At 45.4% G+C, this 20,971-nt stretch overlaps 2 protein-coding genes across 2 annotated transcripts; one reads left to right on the top strand and one right to left on the bottom strand.

Moving 5' to 3' along the window:
- Positions 1–15,388: 15,388 nt before the first annotated feature.
- Positions 15,389–16,093, bottom strand: LOC141026195 (uncharacterized). The gene has a single exon (XM_073502186.1). It carries the CDS (start codon positions 16,091–16,093, stop codon positions 15,389–15,391), a length of 705 nt encoding a protein of 234 aa, XP_073358287.1.
- A 2,056-nt stretch (positions 16,094–18,149) lies between these two features.
- Positions 18,150–20,882, top strand: LOC109731633 (protein neprosin-like). The gene is made up of 6 exons (XM_020290806.3): positions 18,150–18,323; positions 18,400–18,486; positions 18,787–18,969; positions 19,802–20,011; positions 20,180–20,326; positions 20,451–20,882. The coding sequence occupies exons 1-6, from the start codon at positions 18,180–18,182 to the stop codon at positions 20,820–20,822; spliced, it is 1,143 nt and encodes a 380-aa protein (XP_020146395.1). The 5' UTR covers positions 18,150–18,179; the 3' UTR covers positions 20,823–20,882.
- The last annotated feature ends 89 nt before the right edge of the window (positions 20,883–20,971 follow it).

The following is a 20,971-nucleotide window of genomic DNA, read 5'->3' on the forward strand; positions in this document are numbered from 1 at the left end:
GCTGGTTATTTACTTAGAAGATTCCTCACCTATCCTGCCAGGGGCCAAGTCGAAGGCTCGAGTATAGATTCCCTATGCTCATGTGAACGGCCGGCCCGTAGATCTAAAAGGATCCATAAAAAAGACCGGAAAGTATGTTTGTCCATGAAAAAAAACACAGAGGGATGGCCTTCTCTCCTAGATGACTTATAAACCTGCTCAATGCCGCAATACAACCCACTAGGCGCTGAACATCATTAATGCAAGCCGGCAGCCAATGAAGTAATCGCCTTGATCTTCTCCGGGTTGGCCCGATGCCACGCTCAGAAACCAGAAAACCCAAGAGCTTGCATGCTGGCACGCCAAAGACACATTTATCCGGGTTAAGCATCATCTTGTAGACCCGGAGGTTGTCAAAGGTCTCCTTCAAATCATCTATCAAGGTTTCCTTGTGCCTGGATTTCACAACAATATCATCCACATAGGCATGAAAATTGCGCCCGATTTGGCTATGAAGGCAATTCTGAACACACCGCTGATAAGTCGCCTGGGCACTCTTAAGCCCAAAAGGCATAGATACATAGCAGAAGGCTCCGAAGGGAGTAATGAAAGCTGTCTTCTCCTGGTCCTTAACTGCCATCTTGATCTGATGATAACCAGAATAAGCATCCAAAAAACTCAAACGCTCACAACCCACCGTAGCATCAATGATCTGATCAATACGAGGGAGAGCAAAAGTATCAGCCGAACATGCCTTATTAAGGTCTGTGTAATCCACACACATATGCCACATGCCGTTTTCTTAAGTACCAGCACCGGGTTAGCCAACCACTCAGGATGAAAAACTTCAACAATGAACCCAGCCGCCAAGAGCCAGGCAACCTCTTCACCAATGGCCTTGCGCCTCTCTTCATTAAAGCGACGAAGGAATTGCTTAACTGGTTTAAACTTTGGATCAACACTGAGAGTGTGCTCAGCGAGTTCCCTCGGTACACCTGGCATGTCTGAAGGCTTCCATGCAAAGATGTCCCGGTTCTCACGGACGAACTCGATGAGCGCGCTTTCCTATTTTGGATCCATATTAGCACTGATACCGAACTGCTTAGATGAGTCACCAGGAACAAAGTCAACCAGCTAAGTGACTTAAACTTCAACAAGGGCTCATTCTTAGTGGTTGGCTTTTTCAAGGGGGTCATATCTGCTGGGTCAACATTGTCTTTGTAAAATTTCAACTCCTCTGTTGCACAGGCGGATTCAGCATAAGCAGCATCACCTTCTTCATACTCCAAAGCTATCTTCCTATTACCATGTACCGTGATGGTGCCCTTATGACCCGACATTTTGAGCTGCAGATAGACATAACAAGGTCGTGCCATAAAATTGGCGTAAGCCGGCCGTCCAAACAGGGCGTGATAAGGACTCTTGATCTTAACGGCCTCAAAGGTTAACTTTTCGGCCCTGTAATCATGCTCATCACCAAAAGCCACCTCCAAAGTTATCTTACCCATTGGATACGCCGACTTACCAGGCACCACTCCATGAAAAACGGTAGAAGACGGCTTAAGATCTTTATCAGTCAATTCCATGCGGCGAAAAGTATCATAATAAAGGATATTGATACTGCTGCCTCCGTCCATGAGCACCTTTGTAAACTTGTATCCTCCAACCTGAGGAGCCACCACCAAAGCCAGCTGACCTGGATTGTCTACCCGGGGCGGGTGATCCTCACGGCTCCATACAATAGGCTGCTCAGACCATCGCAAGTATCGAGGAACCACCGGCTCAACCGCATTCACTGCTCGCTTATGAATCTTCTGATCCCGTTTGCATAAACTGGTGGTGAACACATGATATTGACCACTATTCAGTTGCTTAGGGTTGCTCTCATAGCCAGATTGCTGCTGCGGATTGCCTTGGTTAGACTGCTGATTAAAACCACCTTGATTGCCTTGGACCTGAAATCTAGAATTTGACCCGCCACCTCCAAAGTCGTGCCCCTGTGAGCCGGATCCTGACCCGCCATGCAGGCCATGATGGTCCTGATAAGGACCAGAATTTCGGTACTCCTTCATGATGAAGCAATCTTTCCACATATGGGTAGCCGACTTATCCAGGGTGCTATGCTTTGGGCAAGGCTGATTCATCACCGCCTCAATATTGAACTTCGGCCCGCCAAGCCGGGGCACGAATGTATTCCCCTTACGACGCTGATTATTGTTTTGAGTATTGGTATTAGCCACAAAGTCTGAACCGCCGCCCGCCTTGCGCTTACCATTATTACCCCGCCTTATTGTGCTGCTGCCCCTTTCTATTGCCATTCTTCTTCCCCTTTCCAGCCTTCTCCTCATCCGACTTTGGATCTTTGGTACTATCCGAGTCAGCGTATTTGACGAGAGCCATCATGAGCTCCCCCATGTCATTAAAGTGGCGCTTAAGCCGCACCAGCTTCTGTTTGAGGGGAAGGAAACGGCAGTTCTTCTCCAACATGAGGACAACTGAGCCGACGTTAATACTGTCTGAGGAGTGAATAGTGGCCGAGATCCGGCGCACCCAATGGGTCGTTGAATCGCCTTCACCCTGGACACAAGTGCCTAAGTGAAGAATCGACATGGGCTGTTTGCATGTATCCTTAAAATTCTGAATAAAATGGGACTTCAATTCAGCCCATGATCTAACGGAATTGGCAGACAGCCATTTCAATCAGTTACGAGCCGGCCCGTCCAACATCATGGTGAAATACTTAGCACATGCAGCATCACTGACATCCAGCATCTCCATGGCCATCTCATAGCTTTCAATCCAAGCCTCAGGGGGCTGATCCGCCATGTAATTAGGCACCTTGCGAGGTCCCTTGAAATCCTTGGGCAGACGCTCATTATGCAAAGCCGGTACTAGGCATGGTACACCAAGTGTTCTAGAGGTCACTCCAGCCTCCATGGACACCGATGGGTAAACCGGAGATCGTTGTTAACCCGCTAGTTGAGCCGCCAATTCAGCCTCTCGCCGTGCCCTGCCTTGATCTACCAAAACCTGAGCATTGTTATCCGCACGCGCCGGGTCATGCCTACGGTGCTGCTCACTGCTTGAACCCGCCGGCGACTCAATGTGCCGGCTCTAGCTCCGACTGGGACGTGGAGTCGAATGAATCCGGTCGCGGCTGTACGAATAAACTGCTTGTTGAACCAGTGTCGTGTTAAGAAGTTCCACAGCCTTCCGGGTCTCAATCGCCATGGGAGACTCTCCTTGTACTGGAAGAGCCGCCAGCCGTGTTGCTGCAGCAACCAAATTATCCAATGGGTTGGAAAAATGACCCGGCGGTGTTAACGTCTGCTGAGGCGGAGTCAAATTCAAATGGGGCGGATCCATGCCTCGCGGCTGAACCGTTGCACCGGTCGCAGGTGCCTCCGCAGCCCGGTTAGCCTCCGCCAGGTTACTTGGCCCTGCCCCCAGTGTGTTGAATAGATTCCGTGCACTGTACTCGAGGGGCAACCAGCTCTCATGCCTTCTTCGCAGAACCGCATTTGATGCATTCTGGTCCAAACTTAACCGATTTTTTTAGCCTGAATCCGTTGGGACTCAGCATCCAGGGCGGCTTGCTCTGTAGCCATCCTAACATTCTCTGCATTAAGTTCCTCCTTAGCCTGAGCTATCTCATCTCTTAGCTTCGTAACATCCACCTTATGTTGTGCTTGAGTCGCCGGGGTGACCTCAATCTCCATGAGTGCCGCTAAAGCATCCAAAAGTTCTGACAACACTTGCGCCGGAGGGCGCGCTGAACTGCTCGCACCGGCTGTCACTGCAGCCATTGAACTGGAAGTCATAGCTGCTACCGTTGACGAATTATGAACCAGTTGTGTACCAGCCATGAAGATCGCAGCCCTATTCGGCGGCTCATAGAGGTTCGGAATACTGTCACCATCGGAACAGCTCCCAAGCCGGCCGTCTTGCAACTGATACATTGAATCGGTCTCTCCGGTGGAGGACTCATCACCCAAGTAGATGGCCGTCTCTCCATTGGACATAGATCCTTCATCCAGACTTGTTTCATGCACACACCCCACGAGGACGTGCTTCGTAGCGGGTTGAACGCGCCGGGCCGTCTCAACAACACCGGAACAGAAATCCAGCTCAGGATCCGGTTTGCCGATCTTGCCGATGAAGACATGAATCCCACCAAAGGGGACCCTATACCCGTACTCGATTGAGTCGGCCTCAGGACCCCAGCCAGCATCGTCGATGTAGATCTTGCCGCGCCGGCTCTTGGTCATCCGGCCCACAGTGTATCCCTTGGTCCCTGCGAAGCTGCCCTTCAAGAACTCGAAACCACCATGCTCTGGCCCCATGGTGGGCGCCAACTATCGTGGGTTTGTCATGGCAGATGCCCTAGCAAAAGGACTTAGGTGTGGAGCCATCGCAGCTAGGTTAGCTTGAAGGGGTTAAAACGGGACAAAGGACACAAAGGGTTTACCCAGGTTCGGCCCCTCTCAACGAGGTAAAAGCCTACTCCTACTTTATGTTGTATTGCTTGGTTTTCGATTACCAGGGAGCGAATACACTTAACCTAGTTCTCAACTTGTTGTTTCTTGAGTTAACCCGCCGCCAGGTCACCCCTTTATATACACAGGCTGATGCTCGGCGGCTTACAGAGTCCCGGCCGGCTCACACAACGTGACCGACTCGGTGTCTAACTAAACCTGCCTTACAGGACAAGTTGAACATATAGCGGCTCACACTCGTAGGCCTCAAGTCACCTCCGGGTCTTGGGCCGTCAATAGGCTTGCTCCATGAACCGCCATCCTTGTGTCTTGGATCTTATCGGGCCTCTCCATAGATAAGCCGTCAGGGGCTTTAACCCGGCCCCTCCTGGGCGGGTTATACCCAATAGCTATATCCCCAACAGCTACCATATTACCCTCATCTTTGACAATCATGTTTTGCAAAATGACACCACATGTCATGAGCTACCGCAAAGTCTCTGATTTGCACATCATTACAGCTCTACGAACAATTCCCCAATGAGCTTCGAGCACTCCAAAAGCCTTCTTCACATCCTTCCTAGCTACCTCTTGCATTTTTGTAAAGTGGCTTTGTTTCTTGCCTTGGGATTCAGATATGGTCTTCACAAACGTGGTCCACCGAGGATAGATACCATCAGCAAGATAGTACCCCATATTGTAGTCGCGGCTCTTGACAATGTAGTTGCACGGCGGCGATTCCCCATTACAAAATCTACTAAACACGAGAGAACCCTGAAGCACATTGATGTCATTGAGAGAACCATACATTCGAAAGAAAGCATGCCAAATCCACAAGTCATGTGATGCCACTGCTTACAATGTGATGGTTGACTCTTTGATGTGACCTTGGTACATCGCGGGGAAACCTTTGAGGCAGTTTTTCCATTACCAACGCATGCAATCAGAATGTCTGAATTGTGATTTGAGGGTGTGGCATGCATGGACATATTAACATTGAATAGGTTGCCAACATAACATGCACGGTAAAGGTGCTTGGAACCTGACCAAACTCACCGTCTTGAGACTGATCTTCATTTCATTTTGCATTTCCTGTTATAAATTTTGATTGGCCATGTTTATATTATACAATTTGTGCAAGCTAGAATGTGATGGCCAAACTCATTGCCTTGTGACTTGTCACTTTTATCGTAAAAAGGTTGACAAGTGACCACCATGGACGATGGTAGAAAGAGGAAAAGTGCCATGCTCAGTAGGGGTGTGCGAGAGTTTATTTTTTCCGTTGCAACGCACGAATATATTTGCTAGTCCTACTAAACATGCGGTGCTTTTGATGGACATGCGGTGCTTTTGATGGACATGCGAAGCATGCGTGGCATGCCGCCGGCGGAAGTTTCGGCAGACCGACCCAAACGAAACATTCCCCTAGCCTTTAAGTCTATAAACAAAGGAGAAAACCTTTGCAACAGTGTCCAACATCCTAATCAAAGGTGGTTTCGCCTGCTCATAGAGTTGTACACGTCGATTTGTGATATTATATTAGGGAAACAGTAATTTAATTTCGTTGAAACATCATGCTTCAACAATAGGTTCAATTCCTTGGCTTGACCCTCTCCCCCATGGACCGCATGGTCTGAAAGGTTTGGGATCCTCCTAAGGTTAAATTCTTCGCCTGGTTGGCACTGCAAGATAGGATTTGGACCGCCGATCGCTTGGAGAGGTGTGGGTGGCCAAATTGCGGCCTCTGCCCTCTTTGCAAAAGGAGCAGGAAACGGATGCTCACCTTTTATTCAAGTGCCGCTACATGATTATGCTTTGGAAAGCCATCATCGAGAAGATTGGCTTATATCACATGGATACATCCATGTGGCACTTTCATGAAACCGTCAACGAGTGGTGGGACAAGAGAACCGACAGTAGCAATCCTAATTGGCATACTATGGCCTCCCTCACCATGTGTGTCTCTCGGACAATTTGGAATGAAAGAAATGCTAGAGTGTTCCGCCACAAGTGCATGACACCGCCTATTATCCTTACCACCATCCTGGACGAGGCCAAGCTTTGGGTTACCACGGGCGCTAAGAGACTAGGGAACTTGTTGTTGGGCGAGTAATTGTCATGCCACTTTCGTGGGTGTGTTGTAAAACTCTAAACGCTATTATCTCCTTATTTAATGGATGAAGCAAATCTTTTGTCTTCGTTTTGAAAAAAAAAATGCTTCAATAATATATATTTTTCAAAGCCTCTGAATGTCAGTTTGTTTGTCCAGCTATTAGTTCTTTGCTGAGTATGAACTTGCTGTCAAGAAACATAGCTTCCTTGGTATGAAAGGAACGCATTATTGCATTGGTGTCAAAATCCTTTTCTGCTGAGCATACTAGTAAAAAAAATGGGACATTTTGATTAAGCATGTGTTGCACCGCCGAAGAATCATGCGCATAGAAGATTTGTCCGGAGCACTTGATATTTTGTTGTTGGAATATCCTTGTTATAGTGCCTTGCCTGCGATCTGTTGTGCCATTGTAGTACCTTTCTTGTCTCATTTTCCACAAATAAAGTAAGAATATATATTTGCGATCGAAACAAATTGCTGGCTAGCTTGTCCATCATAATTTGGTTGTTGCTACATGTCCACGAGAACCTGATCTGGTAGCCAACTCGTCATAAATAGACCGAAGAATGATTGATATATCTACAACATGATTCTCATAGTTCTAGTGACTAATGATGTCGCAGGTTGTACTAAAGTTTGAGATAGCAAATATCACAATGCCCAGATTGGCAAGTCAACATAGGTTGGACACATACTACTGGTAAGTTAAACAACTAGGTCCGGTGGAAAGACACACGTCCTCCAACAGGCGTCTAACCGACTTATGGGTCCTAAAGTTCTAATAATCCCGGTTTGCATGTCAAACACATCGTTCGTGTCGGGAAAATATATGTCACCCTCTTTCACTTCCCCACAGGCAGCAACTATATTGTTGAAGCCATGACTGATGAATATCGCATGACCGCCGCCTAGCCCACGGGTCACTGGTACCCATGTGCCTTTGTCCACGTCCGCCTCAAAGACTTCGACCTTGCGAGTGTGGTGGTTTGGAGTGAAAGCCGTGAGTAAGCATTGCCGCTTAACCATGAGCAACTTACCGTGGGACTCAACGAGGTGTCTGTAAGTCGTGAGTAAGTTGCATCCTTTGGAGTTCACGACCTCTTCACAATCAGACAACGTACAATTATAGGCAGAGGAGCGGTCATTGTCATCGTCAATGTCACTAGCATCACCGACCAATTCATCGGGGGCTTCTTCTTGACTCAACGCATCATAGTTGTCATCTTCATCCTCACTGCTTGACCCATCGTTGTCACTTGTACCCATCCACATGTCATTATTGTACCTATCACCATTAGGGTAAGGGGTGTGCCTGGTGATCCGTTCGACAAAGGAGACATCGGGCTTGCCATCATCGTCTTCGGTGAGGTGGATGGCGTAGAGGCTCTCGGCCTTGGTGATCACGTAGAGCATGTCTCCGAGGAACGCAAAATCGATGATACGAAAGTACGGCATAGCTAGTGGCCCCGCCACCCACGCTCCCTTACCAGGTCGGCACAAGATGAAAGGGTATCTGCAGATGTTGCTTGTGACCGCAACGAGATCGTCGGGTGTCGACCGCATGAGAACCTTCCGGATCTCAAACTTCTCAGGAACATTCCCGATTATGGAGTTCAGCTCCGGCAACGGCACTGCGACATCGAGGAAGTGGTTGTGCAATGCGTATGTATGCTTTTGCGTAACGCCGTCCATGCGGTCGAGCACGATCCAGTCATTGGTGGAGCCGATGCATCTTGTGTTCATGGGAAGTCGGAGGCGATGGATTCCGCTGTCCGAGGGCGTCAGGTAGGCGCCGTCGTTAAGGACAACCCACGGAAGCCCTCGCCGATGGGAGTCTCGCAGGCGCAAGGCCGAGCGCCACAAGCGGCAGACGGCGCGGAAGCGGGCGCGGTCCGCGATGTGTGGGAGGCGGGCAATCACCTGGCCCAGGATATCCGGCAGGAGGCTCGACCACTCCGGACTCGACGCCGCCATGGGAATTGACCGATCCGGTCGTTCGTACTACGTGATGATTGACGAAGATCTGTGCGATCTGCTAAATTGCGTCCGTGCTGGCCGGGGGGAGAGAGAGGAATATATAGCGCCAAGGTTGTCCGGTCGTGAACCGAGTCGGCTCGGAGGCGACCGATGAGGTTGTCCGACACCGCGCGTGCGTGCGGGCCTAATTAACTGCGTGGAAGCCTGTGGTATCGGTGCCTAGCTCGACAGTTCAGTTTGAGCAACTTTAACTTAGTTAAAAAATGGTGGCAAAGCCACGATCATCGTAAGCGACCACACGAGGAAGGGTTTGGTTTCTCTACTTATGCTTGTATCTTGGGAGATACTTCCTCCGTCTCGGTGTATAGGGCATGCCCATATATAGTTTTAGGTCATCGATTTGACTAACCAAATATGCGTTATATTTCATCAAAAGTATATCATTGGATTATCAAGAGGATGTAGTTTCTAAACATATATTTTTCATCAATTACAATACATATCTAGCTAGTTATTGTCAACCTAAAACTACGCGCATGACCTATACACTGAGACGGAGGTAGTATGGTGTGAGAGGAATGCGAGGGATTTAGGAATATTTTTTCAATGCCGAGCCCCATTACAGCCAAGGTTAAGGCCGAGGCGGTGCTTTGGGGAATGGCAGCTGCCAAGCACTTGAGTTTTTTGATACTGCGAGAATAGAAATGTTTGTATCCTCCGTGACCGTGTTTTTCTTTCAACTGGTTGCTTTGTAATGTTCTTAACTCTTCTTAATTAATGAGATGAGGCAGAGCTTTGCCTTCGTGAAAAACATTTTTTGAAAGGCCTAAAATAAATCCAGAAAAATGCGAACATCAATGTCAAGTTTAAGACTTAAACTTTGATGAGCTGGGGATATCACTTGTATGACAATTTACACCACAGAGTTGCACCAACGAATGATTGAGATACCATCTAGCATATGAGGCTACCTCAACATTTTACTCTTAATATAAGAGCATCTTCAGCCGGGCGCCTCAAACCGCCTGAAACGCCCGGGCGGACGGCCTGGTCAGTGACCGGTAAAAAAATACGATCTAGATAGGCATCTCAAACGGGCTTCAAATGCCCGGGCTGACCGGCACTACTCATATCCAGCCCAAATATACGGCGGATATGGGGCAGCCCGGGCGTGACCGGGTGCGTCCGCCACGTCGGACCCGACAGACCGACACACCACAATTTGCACCAAATCAACCTCGACCTACCGATTCCATTTGATCTCTCCTCTCTTCTTCCTCTTCTGTGTCGGACTTCTCATAGCTCCACCGCCACCCTTGCTCCTCCACCGTTCTTGGACTCAACGCCGCTAGCACCGGCACTGCAGTCCCCCCATCCGTGCTCGCCGTCGCGAACACCGTCGCCAGCCCGGACGCCACCGCGGTACGTCCGATAACTTTTGGGCTGCACCTTGCCCTCTATGTGCTCTACACATTGTCTGACCAATTTTTTGTGATTTATTTGTAGGGAAAACGATGGGTTCCGATGCTTCGTTGGATGAGGCGCATGGACCAACGAATCTTGATAAAATGATTATTAATAATGAGTTCTTTGATTCGTCGGATTTAGACGAAGAAGTTGATATGATCATGCTCACGAGCATGCAATAGAAAATGGGCCGACAGGTGAAGCATATTCTCAATTTCAATGGCTTAGTCAAAGGGAAAAGAGTTATTAATCGGGATATGGTCTCTGGGGCATGGTTGTTGTATAAGGACTACTTTGCTCCGGACCCAACTTATTTGGATGATCCATGGTTTCGTCGCCGTTTTTGTATGCGCAAACCATTGTTTTTACCCCTTGTGGAGAGAGTGGAGGCACATGATGACTACTTTAACCTCACTAGGGATTGTTGTGCCCAACTTTGTTTCTCTGCTAAACAGAAACACACGGTTGGTCTGAGAATGCTTGCACTTGGTACTGCCCCCGATTCCGTTGGTGAGATGATCCAAATGGGTAAGAGCATATGCCCGAGGACTACTGTCAGGTTGCCCATGCCGTGGTGCAGGTGTTTGCAATAGAGTATCTGTCGGGGATATACCCCGCGGTATAAACCTCCGGATGTATGACCCGGCTAGAGTTTGGCGATTCACTGGCGTTATCAACATCAATGATATACACCTTCTGCTACGGTCAAACACGGAGAATCTCAAGCCAACTCCTCGAGTCACCTTGAGACACGGGGGCTACAATGATATGGTTCAGCTATATGCCGGTTTTCAGTGAAGTCAAGAACCCCAGGACGTTGGAGGGAAAGATAACCCGGTCCCGGAGGCTACTACCATATTGATGACAATTTGAAGGCCGTCAGAAAATTTCCGGTTCAAAATAAAGAATGCCGATTTGAAATCCGGTTCAAGGGAAATCTGTTCTCCCACAAAGCTCTGAAGCTCTCAAATCCGGTTTAAGAATTTCCGGTTCAAGAGGAATTACTCTCGCAAGTTCGAGCTGAAAGGCTGTCAGACAATTTCCGGCTGAAAATGAAGGTTCCGGTTTAAAATCCGGTTCAAGGGAAAGATGCCTCCCATAAAACATTGAAGCTCTCAATATCCGGTTCAAAATCCCGGTTCAAGAAGGATTTATCTCTTGCAAAAAGTTAAAGGGTGCCAAAGAGGACCTGCTGCCATGATGCGCGGTTCAAACATGGGTATCATGCCTTATTGGTTTATCATATTATTGATCACTTGGGGGCTTGGTCGTATCCGAACCATAGCTACACCTCTTGATCAGCGCAATGCCACAACATCACTTGGGGGCTTGGTCGTATCCGAACCATAGTCACACCTCTTGATCGGCTCAAAGCCAAATCAATCCGGGGCCAAAGAGAGTGTTATAAAACAACAACTCAAACATGGGCACCCACTGAGCACAGCTCAAAATGTTACTTGGGGATCCTTTGCTGTCGAAACGAACAAAGAATCTACACTTGTAACAGGCTATCAAGCCATGGCTTGGAAGCCTGGTGTTTACACCTAAAACCCCGGGTTAACCTACCTATTTAAGTAAGTCACTCCGCCCAGGTAAACCTGGTATGACCCTTCGAACTTTGACAAGTTACTCTAAAATAAAGACCCTGAACTTGTCAAGTTAAAACGATGATTGGTTAAGGATTGAGGACCATCTTAAAGGGCTTTGTGAAATGGTTTAACTCAGTGGCCTGGCAGCCCATGAAAAGCCTCGAATTTGGGGCCTGGCAGCCCGTGAAAAGCCTCGACTACAAGGGTTTTGTTCGCTTTTTGCTAAGTTTTCTCTCTTTTGACAAGATTTGTGATGTTTTTAAACCGGCGTTCATTAACCCGGTCCGGCTTTCAACTACAAGTTGTCAGTACATGATCAATTATAATCCGGTGTTTATTAAACCGGTCTGGTTTCGACTATAAGTCGCCAGTATTATATATGGTTAATCCGGTGTTTATCACAACCCGGTACGGTTTTATCATAAACCGGCACAGTATGGAAGGAGTTATTAGTACTCAAGATTGGGGTTATCACCTTTACTACAATAAAGTTGGCCAACCAACGATGTGATTCAATGACACAGGTATGATATATTTCATTTTTGATTATTCTTAAGTGCAGCCTTGGTTATAAACCCGGGTTATATGTTGGGCATTAGGACCTGTCCGGCGGTAAACCGCCAGAACACTTTAAACTTGTTGTATGCAGAAACAGGTTGAATAAAGCATGATTATAAATCACCGACGTTTATTAACCCGGCCTGGTTTTCAACTATATGTTGCCAGTATGATGATAAATTATCCAGTATTTATTAACCCGGACTGGCTTGGGATTATAAGTCGCCAGTATATATTTGGATTGCGCCATTGGAATCATGCGCTCATAAATCATTGGGTTATATTATTCAAATCTTCCAATAGCCAACATGGCGGGATTTTATTATGGTTATTAATAACCAGTATTATGATTAAGGTTTTCAAAGTCGCTTTAGCGCAATGGCTATTATATTATCAATGGATATGATTTATTCTACAATTGAAAGGAATAGTCCCGAGTCGCTGCAGGCTTACGACCCGGCACTTGGGGGCTATATTATTCAAAGTTGAGATTATATCAAATATGCAAATCTCATGTCGCGGCAAGCATGCACCATGACACTTGGGGGCTAATGCAAAGTCATTTTTTCATCACCTTATTGAAGACCCGACTCATCACATTGTAATGAGTCGGCCCTTGGGGGCTACCAATTGCTCCTGTCAATAATTCAAGGTACACAAGTTTTAAAACCATTATATTGACAGGTCCACTACTCAGTTGGTAAAGCACAAAGCTCTTAACCTTGTGGACGTGGGTTCAAAGCCCCATGATGGAGTTATATCATATGATGTTATTTTCAATGAAGCATGATCATATTTATAAAGTCCCTGCTCATTTGCATAATGACCCGGCCCTTGGGGGCTATACTGGTTGAAGTTTTTTGAGCATCAGGCAATGACAAGTCCCGGGTTGCTGCAAGCATGACAACCCGACACTTAGGGGCTACATAATATGGAATATTCAGTTGTGACTAATGACTGAGATGAACAATCTAGATTTCTTCAAGGTTGCAACATTTATATTGAAGCAAGTCTTAAGCCATCACTTTGTTCTGCTCAAGACTTGGGGGCTACATGTATTATATTATTATCGAAGAAATATTTTCAAATTCTCTGTTTGAGCAAACCAGATTGACCCGGCGTCACCAACCATTATGACCCTGTGGCTGCAACCCGGCGTCATCAATAATCATGAACTAGCGTTGGCAACAATCATGACCCGGAATTATCAGTTTTTATAACCCAACAATGGTGGTAATCATAAACCGAGCATTGAAGGCCGATTTAAAAGGATTCTTTATTTGCAATATTTCTTCTAAAAGCAAATTGATTATGAAGCTGGTCTAATGATCCGGATTCTCTAGAAGAAGGAAATAACAAGGACTTAAGGATGATCAGATGCTGGCTTACAAGAATATTTAACCCGCAGCGCAACCTGTCAAATTCGTTCTTATGTTTATGTTGCAGGATCAGTTTAACATGGATAAATCCAAATTAAACTGGGGGCTAATGTCGGGGATATACCCCGCGGTATAAACCTCCGGATGTATGACCCGGCTGGAGTTTGGTGATTCACTGGCGACCCGCTTGGACCTGGCGGTTTACGATTCATTGGTAATCCGGCAGGCGGGTCAGAGGAGCGACAAAGACCCGGTGGCCCAACGGGCGGTTCATGAAAGGCCGGCTCATGTTATGGTGGGCCGGTTTAAGAGGAAGACATACGGAATATTCTCCTACAAAGGAAGCAAGACTAGGACTCCACTTGTAATAGAGTAATCCTAATCCAACTAGGACTAGTCATGTAAACCGCCCTTCAACATATATAAGGAGGGGCAGGGCTCCCCAAAGAGGGAGAGGCAAGAAGAAACAATCTCTAGGGCTAGACACAAAGAGCCGGTTTATTGGCGACTCCCTCATGATGATAATGAGACCAAGCCACAAACAGCATGTAGGGCTATTACCGGATGATGTTTCCCGGGGCCTGAAGCTGTCTAAACCCTTGTCTTGTGTTGCATCTCTCAATTCCGCTCAACCCCTCTAAGGCTACTACAAAGATGCGTTGGCCTCACGACTAAGTCCTCACACTAGGACATCTGCCGTGACACTTCCACGACAGTATCTAAGAGAACCAATTGTGCATGATAAAGACAAATTGTTGGCTATTGGAGAGGCAAGAGGTTCTCCAAGTACGCTCAGATCAATTGATTGCATGCATTGGCAATGAAAGAACTGTCCCAAAGATTTGCGTGGAATGTATAAAGGTCACACCAAAGAGGCCACCATTATACTAAAAGCAGTGACATCACATGATATATGAATTTCGCATGCTTCTTTGCAATGTGGGTTCTCACAACGACATCAATGTGCTTCAATGATCTCCCGTGTTCAGGAGGCTTTATAATGGGGAATCATCATCGTACAACTACACTTCCAGGGACCACGACTATAACCAGACCACAAAAAAAAGATAGGAAAGACCACAATACTTGGTGAAGTATGTGTGAAGTTAACATTCATAGGAATGCACCTATGAGGGAGAAAGAAACAAAAAAAATGTTTTACTCCCTCCGTTCCTAAATATTTGTCTTTTTCAGATTTCAAATGGACTACCACATACGGATGTGTATGTAGACATATTTTAGAGTCTAGATTCACTCATTTTGCTCCGTATGTAGTCACTTGTTGAAATCTCTAAAAAGACAAATATTTAGGAACGGAGGGAGTATTTGCCATTTAGACAACTAGGTTTGGTGGAAAAACCCACGTCGCTCTCCATCGATTATGTAACGGGTTCATGTGCATCAGTGGTCTAATTGTCTTGGATCTGATGTCCAACACATCGTTAGTATCAGGGAAATAAATGACATCCTCTTCCACTTCTCCACCAGCATAAACTGTGTTGCTGGAGCGATAGCTGGTGAAGATTGCTTGGTCGCCACCCAACCCACTCTCCGTAGGTACCCATGCACATGTATCCATGTCCGCCTCAAACACTTCGACCTTACGAGTGTGGTGAGTTGGAGTGATGGCTGCAGTAAGCCGCTCTCTCCTAACCATGAGCAGTTTACCTTTTGACTCGACAAGGTGCCTGCTGGTGTGGATTTCATTCCACCCTTCTCTTGCACCATCTTCACATTTAGAAAAAGTTTTTTCTTCCATATAAGCAAAATGTTGACGATCGTCGTCGGTGTCATTATGTTCACCAACCAATTCATCATGGGCTTCCTCGTCGCTTGATGAATCGATGTCACTCAACCTCTTCCACATGGCGTCGTCATACATATCGTCCTCATGGCCGGGAGCATGCCTGATGTGGGCTTGCCATCATCGTCCTCAGCAAGATGTAGTGCAAAAAGGTCCTCGGCCTTGGTGATCGCATAGAGCTTGTTGTCTCGAGAAAACAGAATGTCACAGATACAAAAGTAGGGCATGGCCAATATCCTTGGTACCCACACTCCCTTCCCAGGTCGGCACAGGATCAAAGGGTATTTCCATATGTTTGCTGTGACAGCAATAAGGTCTTGGGGTGTCGAACGCATGACCACCTTGCGGATCTCGAAATCCTCCGGAACATTGCCGATGATGGAGTCCAGCTCTGGGAGCGGGACGGTGACGCCGGAAGAGTGGTTGTGCAGCCTGTACGTGTGCGTCTGCGTAGCGTCGTCTTTACAGTCGAGGGCGATCCAGTCGCCGGTTGAGCCAACACACTCGGTGTTCTTGCCGAAGGGCGCGCGGTGGATGCCGCCATCTGAGAGCGTCAGGAAGGTGCCGTCGAGAAGGACGACCCACGGGAGCCGCCGCCGAGGGGAGACGTGCAGGCGCACGGCGGAATGCCACGAGCGGCAGACCGCGCGGAAGCGGGCGCGGTCGGCGATGTGCGGGAGGCGGGCGATCAGCTGGCCCAGGAGGTCCGGCAGGAGGCTGGACCACCGCGAGGTCGATGCCGCCATGGCCATGGCCAGGATCGGGTCAGATCTTCTTCTTTTTTGGTGTGGGATCAGATCCATATCGATCGATCGCAGGTGAACTGCGTAGGAGAAAATCGCGTGTGTGCCCAGCGGGGGAGAGGATTACATATGTAGTGCGACGCAGGTTGCCCGGCCGTGATCCGAGTCTGTGTCTGATCGTGTGCCAAGCGTGTACGTGCATGGTTCACGAACGAGTCACGCTCGGGTCGGGCGTGGACTAGCCAGCCAAGTCAACCCATGACTAAACGTATTCTTCGTGCACAAATGCCTCCCCTCGTTCCGAGCGAATCGGCGTGCGTGCGTCCTCGTCGTCGGACGGAGACTCGTTGCCGACGGCGTCCGTCGGAAGCACAATCACCTCTCCCGCTGACGCGGCCGTCAATCAACCTATATATGCGAGGTCGTCACATTCCTCTCCGCTCAGCGTCGCTCAATCGATCGCGCGTACACCCTCGTCTCATCAGTTGCAATACTAATCGATCGAGCGCAAAAACAACGTTTCTTTTCCAGGTTGCACCGCCTCTAACGGTATCCGCGCGTGCAGGAAGAACGTTGTACGGCAGACTGCTAAGTCCGATTAGACAACCAGCGGCGAGTGGAGGTGGCTAGTTGCAACACATGCAAAGCCCTAATGAGGGCGCTGAAATCAAATAAGTGTGCCGCACCTCCACTATAAATAACCATCTATCGCGGGCTCAACACTTGGGCCCTACATGGACCCTAAAGCCCAAAGTTTACTCGGTCACGATCCAAGTCCAGCTCGGATCACATGGGTCGAGCGATCCGTCCAAATACACCGCCGGTGGATTTGACATTACCAAGGATTTAGGGATGCGTATCTTCTATGGTGGACCAGGTTCCAAAAGGGTCTGATGATAGTAATATGTATGGACTCGACAAAGCTAATAAAACAGCCACCATATGATCAAATGAGTGATTTTTCCTTCGTTTCTAAATACAAGTCTTTTTAAAATGAGTGAATCTATACTCTAAATACGTTTATATACATTTGTATGTAGTCTCTGTTGAAATTTCTAAAAGGCTTATATATCATCGAGGTCCATGTGCATGATCATAGCGAGAATATGTAATGAAATCACACTGAGCAAAACTACCGAGTACTGACAGACCGGCCGCGCGCGCCTCCGCCGTCCGTTGGTTCTACCTAAGCAGCGACTTGTCCTTATGCCTTCCTATTCGCTCCCTTTGGGTTCGACACTTTATTTATCACACGAAAGTGCTACAACAGCTCTGTACACTTGCAAGTCATCAATCCACGTGGGGCCCCAAGGGAAACGTTGTTGGCTTGGCCCTTCGCTTTGGATTGATTGATCTCCAGCGCGCGTGCGTGAAAGAGTCTCTTCAAAAATATGTTGGTTGGGTAATAAAGGTGATGGTATAAAACATTTTAAGGATAAATGATGAAAGAAATTGTGAGGCCGTATTCAAACCTCACTTACTCACAAATTAACAAAACCATTCGGGTAGTATGAAAAATTAATCTTCTCATTTATATTTACTCCCTCCGTTTTTAAATATAAGTCTTTTTAGAGGTTTCAAATGGACTACAACATACGGATGCACATAGACATATTTTAGAGTGTAGATTCACTCATTTTATTCCGTATGCAGTCTCTTGTTGAAATCTCTAAAAAGATTTATATTTAGAAACAGAGTGAGTAGCATATCTTTTGGTGGCAATAAATTAATCCTGTTAACACTTTCCGTATCAAACTTGGAACTTGTGAAGATTTTCCTATGCATCAAACACATCACATCATTTATATGGCATTAACACCGTATATTTTGTACAAAAGAGAAGGATGATCATATCTTAGGGAAATTAATGGCATATTTTCCAACACAAATTATCATAGTGCAATTAATGCTATAATTTTGTAGAGGTAATATATCTTAGTGCAATTAATATATGATATCTTTTGTACGCGTACAGTGAACTAATTCCTTATGATATATCTTATAATTATTTGCAACATTAAATGTGTGGTACGCTCAGATGCATATAAATATGGTGGTATAGGAATTCCAAAACTAACAATTCCAGGTTCTAACAATGAAAGGAACACAAGCCATTAGTGTGACTCTTCTCATGTCATTTCTTGTTCTAGCGACCAGAGGAAAAGATGTGAGATATAGAAGGCAAGAGGAAGACAATACCCAGATTCTCACTTATCAAGGAGTTAATAAAACCATTCAGGTATGACTAATTAACCTTCTCATGTATATTTAGCATATATTTTTATGACTAACAAGCAAAGGAAATCTCAAAATAGATGGAAGACGGAGACGTCTATGACTGCATCGATGTGTATAAGCAACCGGGTTTAAACCACCCATTGTTGAAAGACCATAAAATCCAGGTAAATTAATTTCATAAAAATATGATATACATCCATGAATTGCTCAGTATATTGTCAGTTCATAATTAAGTCCACGAATGTTGCTTTAGTGTGTTCTACTCCCTTCTTGTTTCATCAATCTTTCTGGATATGCTTTTTTACATTAGAAAATTAGGACTATTGAAAGTGAACTAAAGTGACAACCTTTTGACATAGTATAAGCTATGTCAATGATGAATAAAACTACAACATGTTTTGTGTGTATTGTCTGGTGCATTTGTAATATTTTGTTACATGGTGGTTGATTTTATTTTCAAACAGATGAAACCAAGTTCTATCCCTGTTTGGATGGATACCGAAACATTTCCTTCGGATTCTTTTTCACAAGCGGAACCATCTATCATCGAGTGCCCAACAGGAACAGTTCCAATACTGCGTAGTAACGGAAGTAGCACCATAGCAACACACAATATTGATGGGCTCAAAAACGATATGCAATGGGAGGTGAGTTTTTGTATAAGTTACAAAATGAATTCTTTATCATAGTTTGATGGGATGTTTTGATAGGGTTGATTATGCCAATTGACGTATAATTGTGGCATTTATGATGCATATCATATGTACAATGTTGGATTAAAGATGCACCATAGACACTAAAATAATCTAATTAAATTCTAAGAAAGTACTCTAAGAAAAAAAAGTCATATTTGGATGGTAACAGTTAATTTTCCATCGAGGGTCACAATAATGAACGGTTTAGATTCACCAAGTTATTATGGAACAATGAGTTTTTTTGGCAATTTTATAGTGAATGAAGGGCCTTGTACTCTACAACATTTGAGTAGTTAGGAATGATTTTTGTGCCCTTAGATTTTTATATCTACTAATAAGTTATGTATGAGCATTATTTTAGTTGTACATGAAGGAATTCCGATTTCATTACCAAGTTTTAGTAATTAACACTTTGGAGAGTTTCATATATACTAGTCCCAAATTCTTAGTTTTTGGCATTAAGTTGTATTCATTAATTTCATTACTCTTTCCTTCCCAAAATGTGAATGACCACACATCTTAAGATTTAAGTTGTATCGACAACATGGCAATATGAAATGAAATTGATAACATTTAAAATGCATTTGAATATGAATAATATAATATGATTTATGTGTCACATAACTTAGAACTTCTTAGCTTAATTAGTGGTCCAATTAAAAATTCTGATGGGATTGGTGCCTTACATTTTTTATAACGTGAATTAGATGAGATATCCTATCAGGTTTATCTATACATAGTATTCATTCTTGACATTTGCATATGTTACTTTTATTTCTTGCAGAGGGCAGGACTCAGATACATGGGTGATTTATATGGGGCGTGTGCTTCATTAAATGTTTGGGAGCCAAAGGTTAAAGGTAGCCAGGATTCTAGTGCAATTTGGATAAGTATTGAAAATAGAAGAGGACAACAGCCTGATCGGGTGAGCGCCGGTCTTCGGGTAGCTCCAGCATTGAGTGGTGATGCTTTTGTTAGACTTCATGTTGCTTGGGTAATGCATAATATTATTTGGATACATGCTCTCTCTCTCTCTCTCTATATATATATATATATATATATATATATATATATATATATATATCTATATATATATATATATATATATATAATGTATGTTGATTTTTTGTTTTTGTTTTTGACCTTGGAACAAACTTCACAGTTCGATGGCTATTCAAAGAAGGGTTGCATTGACCACAACTGTCCTGGATATGTGCAAGTCCACCCCCACATTGGTCCTGGATCAAGAATACAACCATCCTCTGTCTATGGTGGAGACCAGAGAGTAGCAGACATTCAAATATTCAAGGTATGTATTATGTTATTCTTAAAATAAATTTGCGATGCCTCAAGTATGTACCATGTACAAATGAACTAATTTATTTATTTATTTATGGGCATATAGCTAACTAATTAATGTTGAATTATTTTAGGAGCCGAAATCAAACTATTGGTGGGTGAGTTACAATAACATAGCAATTGGATATTGGCCGGGTGGGCTGTTCGAATTCATTAGATACAGGGGCGATTTGGCGTTCTGGGGCGGGCAGGTTGAGGGGCCGACAGCGTCATCAAAGTCTCCACAGATGGGCAGCGGGCATTTTGCTTCGGAAGGATTTGGAAAAGCAGCGTTCATAAGAAAGATCGAGATTGCAGACGACACGGTCAAGTTTGCGACCCCAAATAGATACATGGTGGAGCATGGGTCGAGCGATCAGTCCAAATACACCACGGGTGGATTTGACATTAGCAAGGATTTCGGGATGACTATCTACTATGGTGGACCAGGCTCCATGAGGGCCTGATCTGATGATAGTAATATGTATGGACGCACAAGACAAAGCTAATAAAGCAGTCACCATATATATGATGGAATGAGTGATGGTGTATATATATATATATATATATATATATATATATATATATATATATATATATTTCCTTTGTTTCTAAA

This window comes from Aegilops tauschii, chromosome 6, assembly GCF_002575655.3.
Source record: "Aegilops tauschii subsp. strangulata cultivar AL8/78 chromosome 6, Aet v6.0, whole genome shotgun sequence".
NCBI lineage: Eukaryota > Viridiplantae > Streptophyta > Magnoliopsida > Poales > Poaceae > Aegilops > Aegilops tauschii.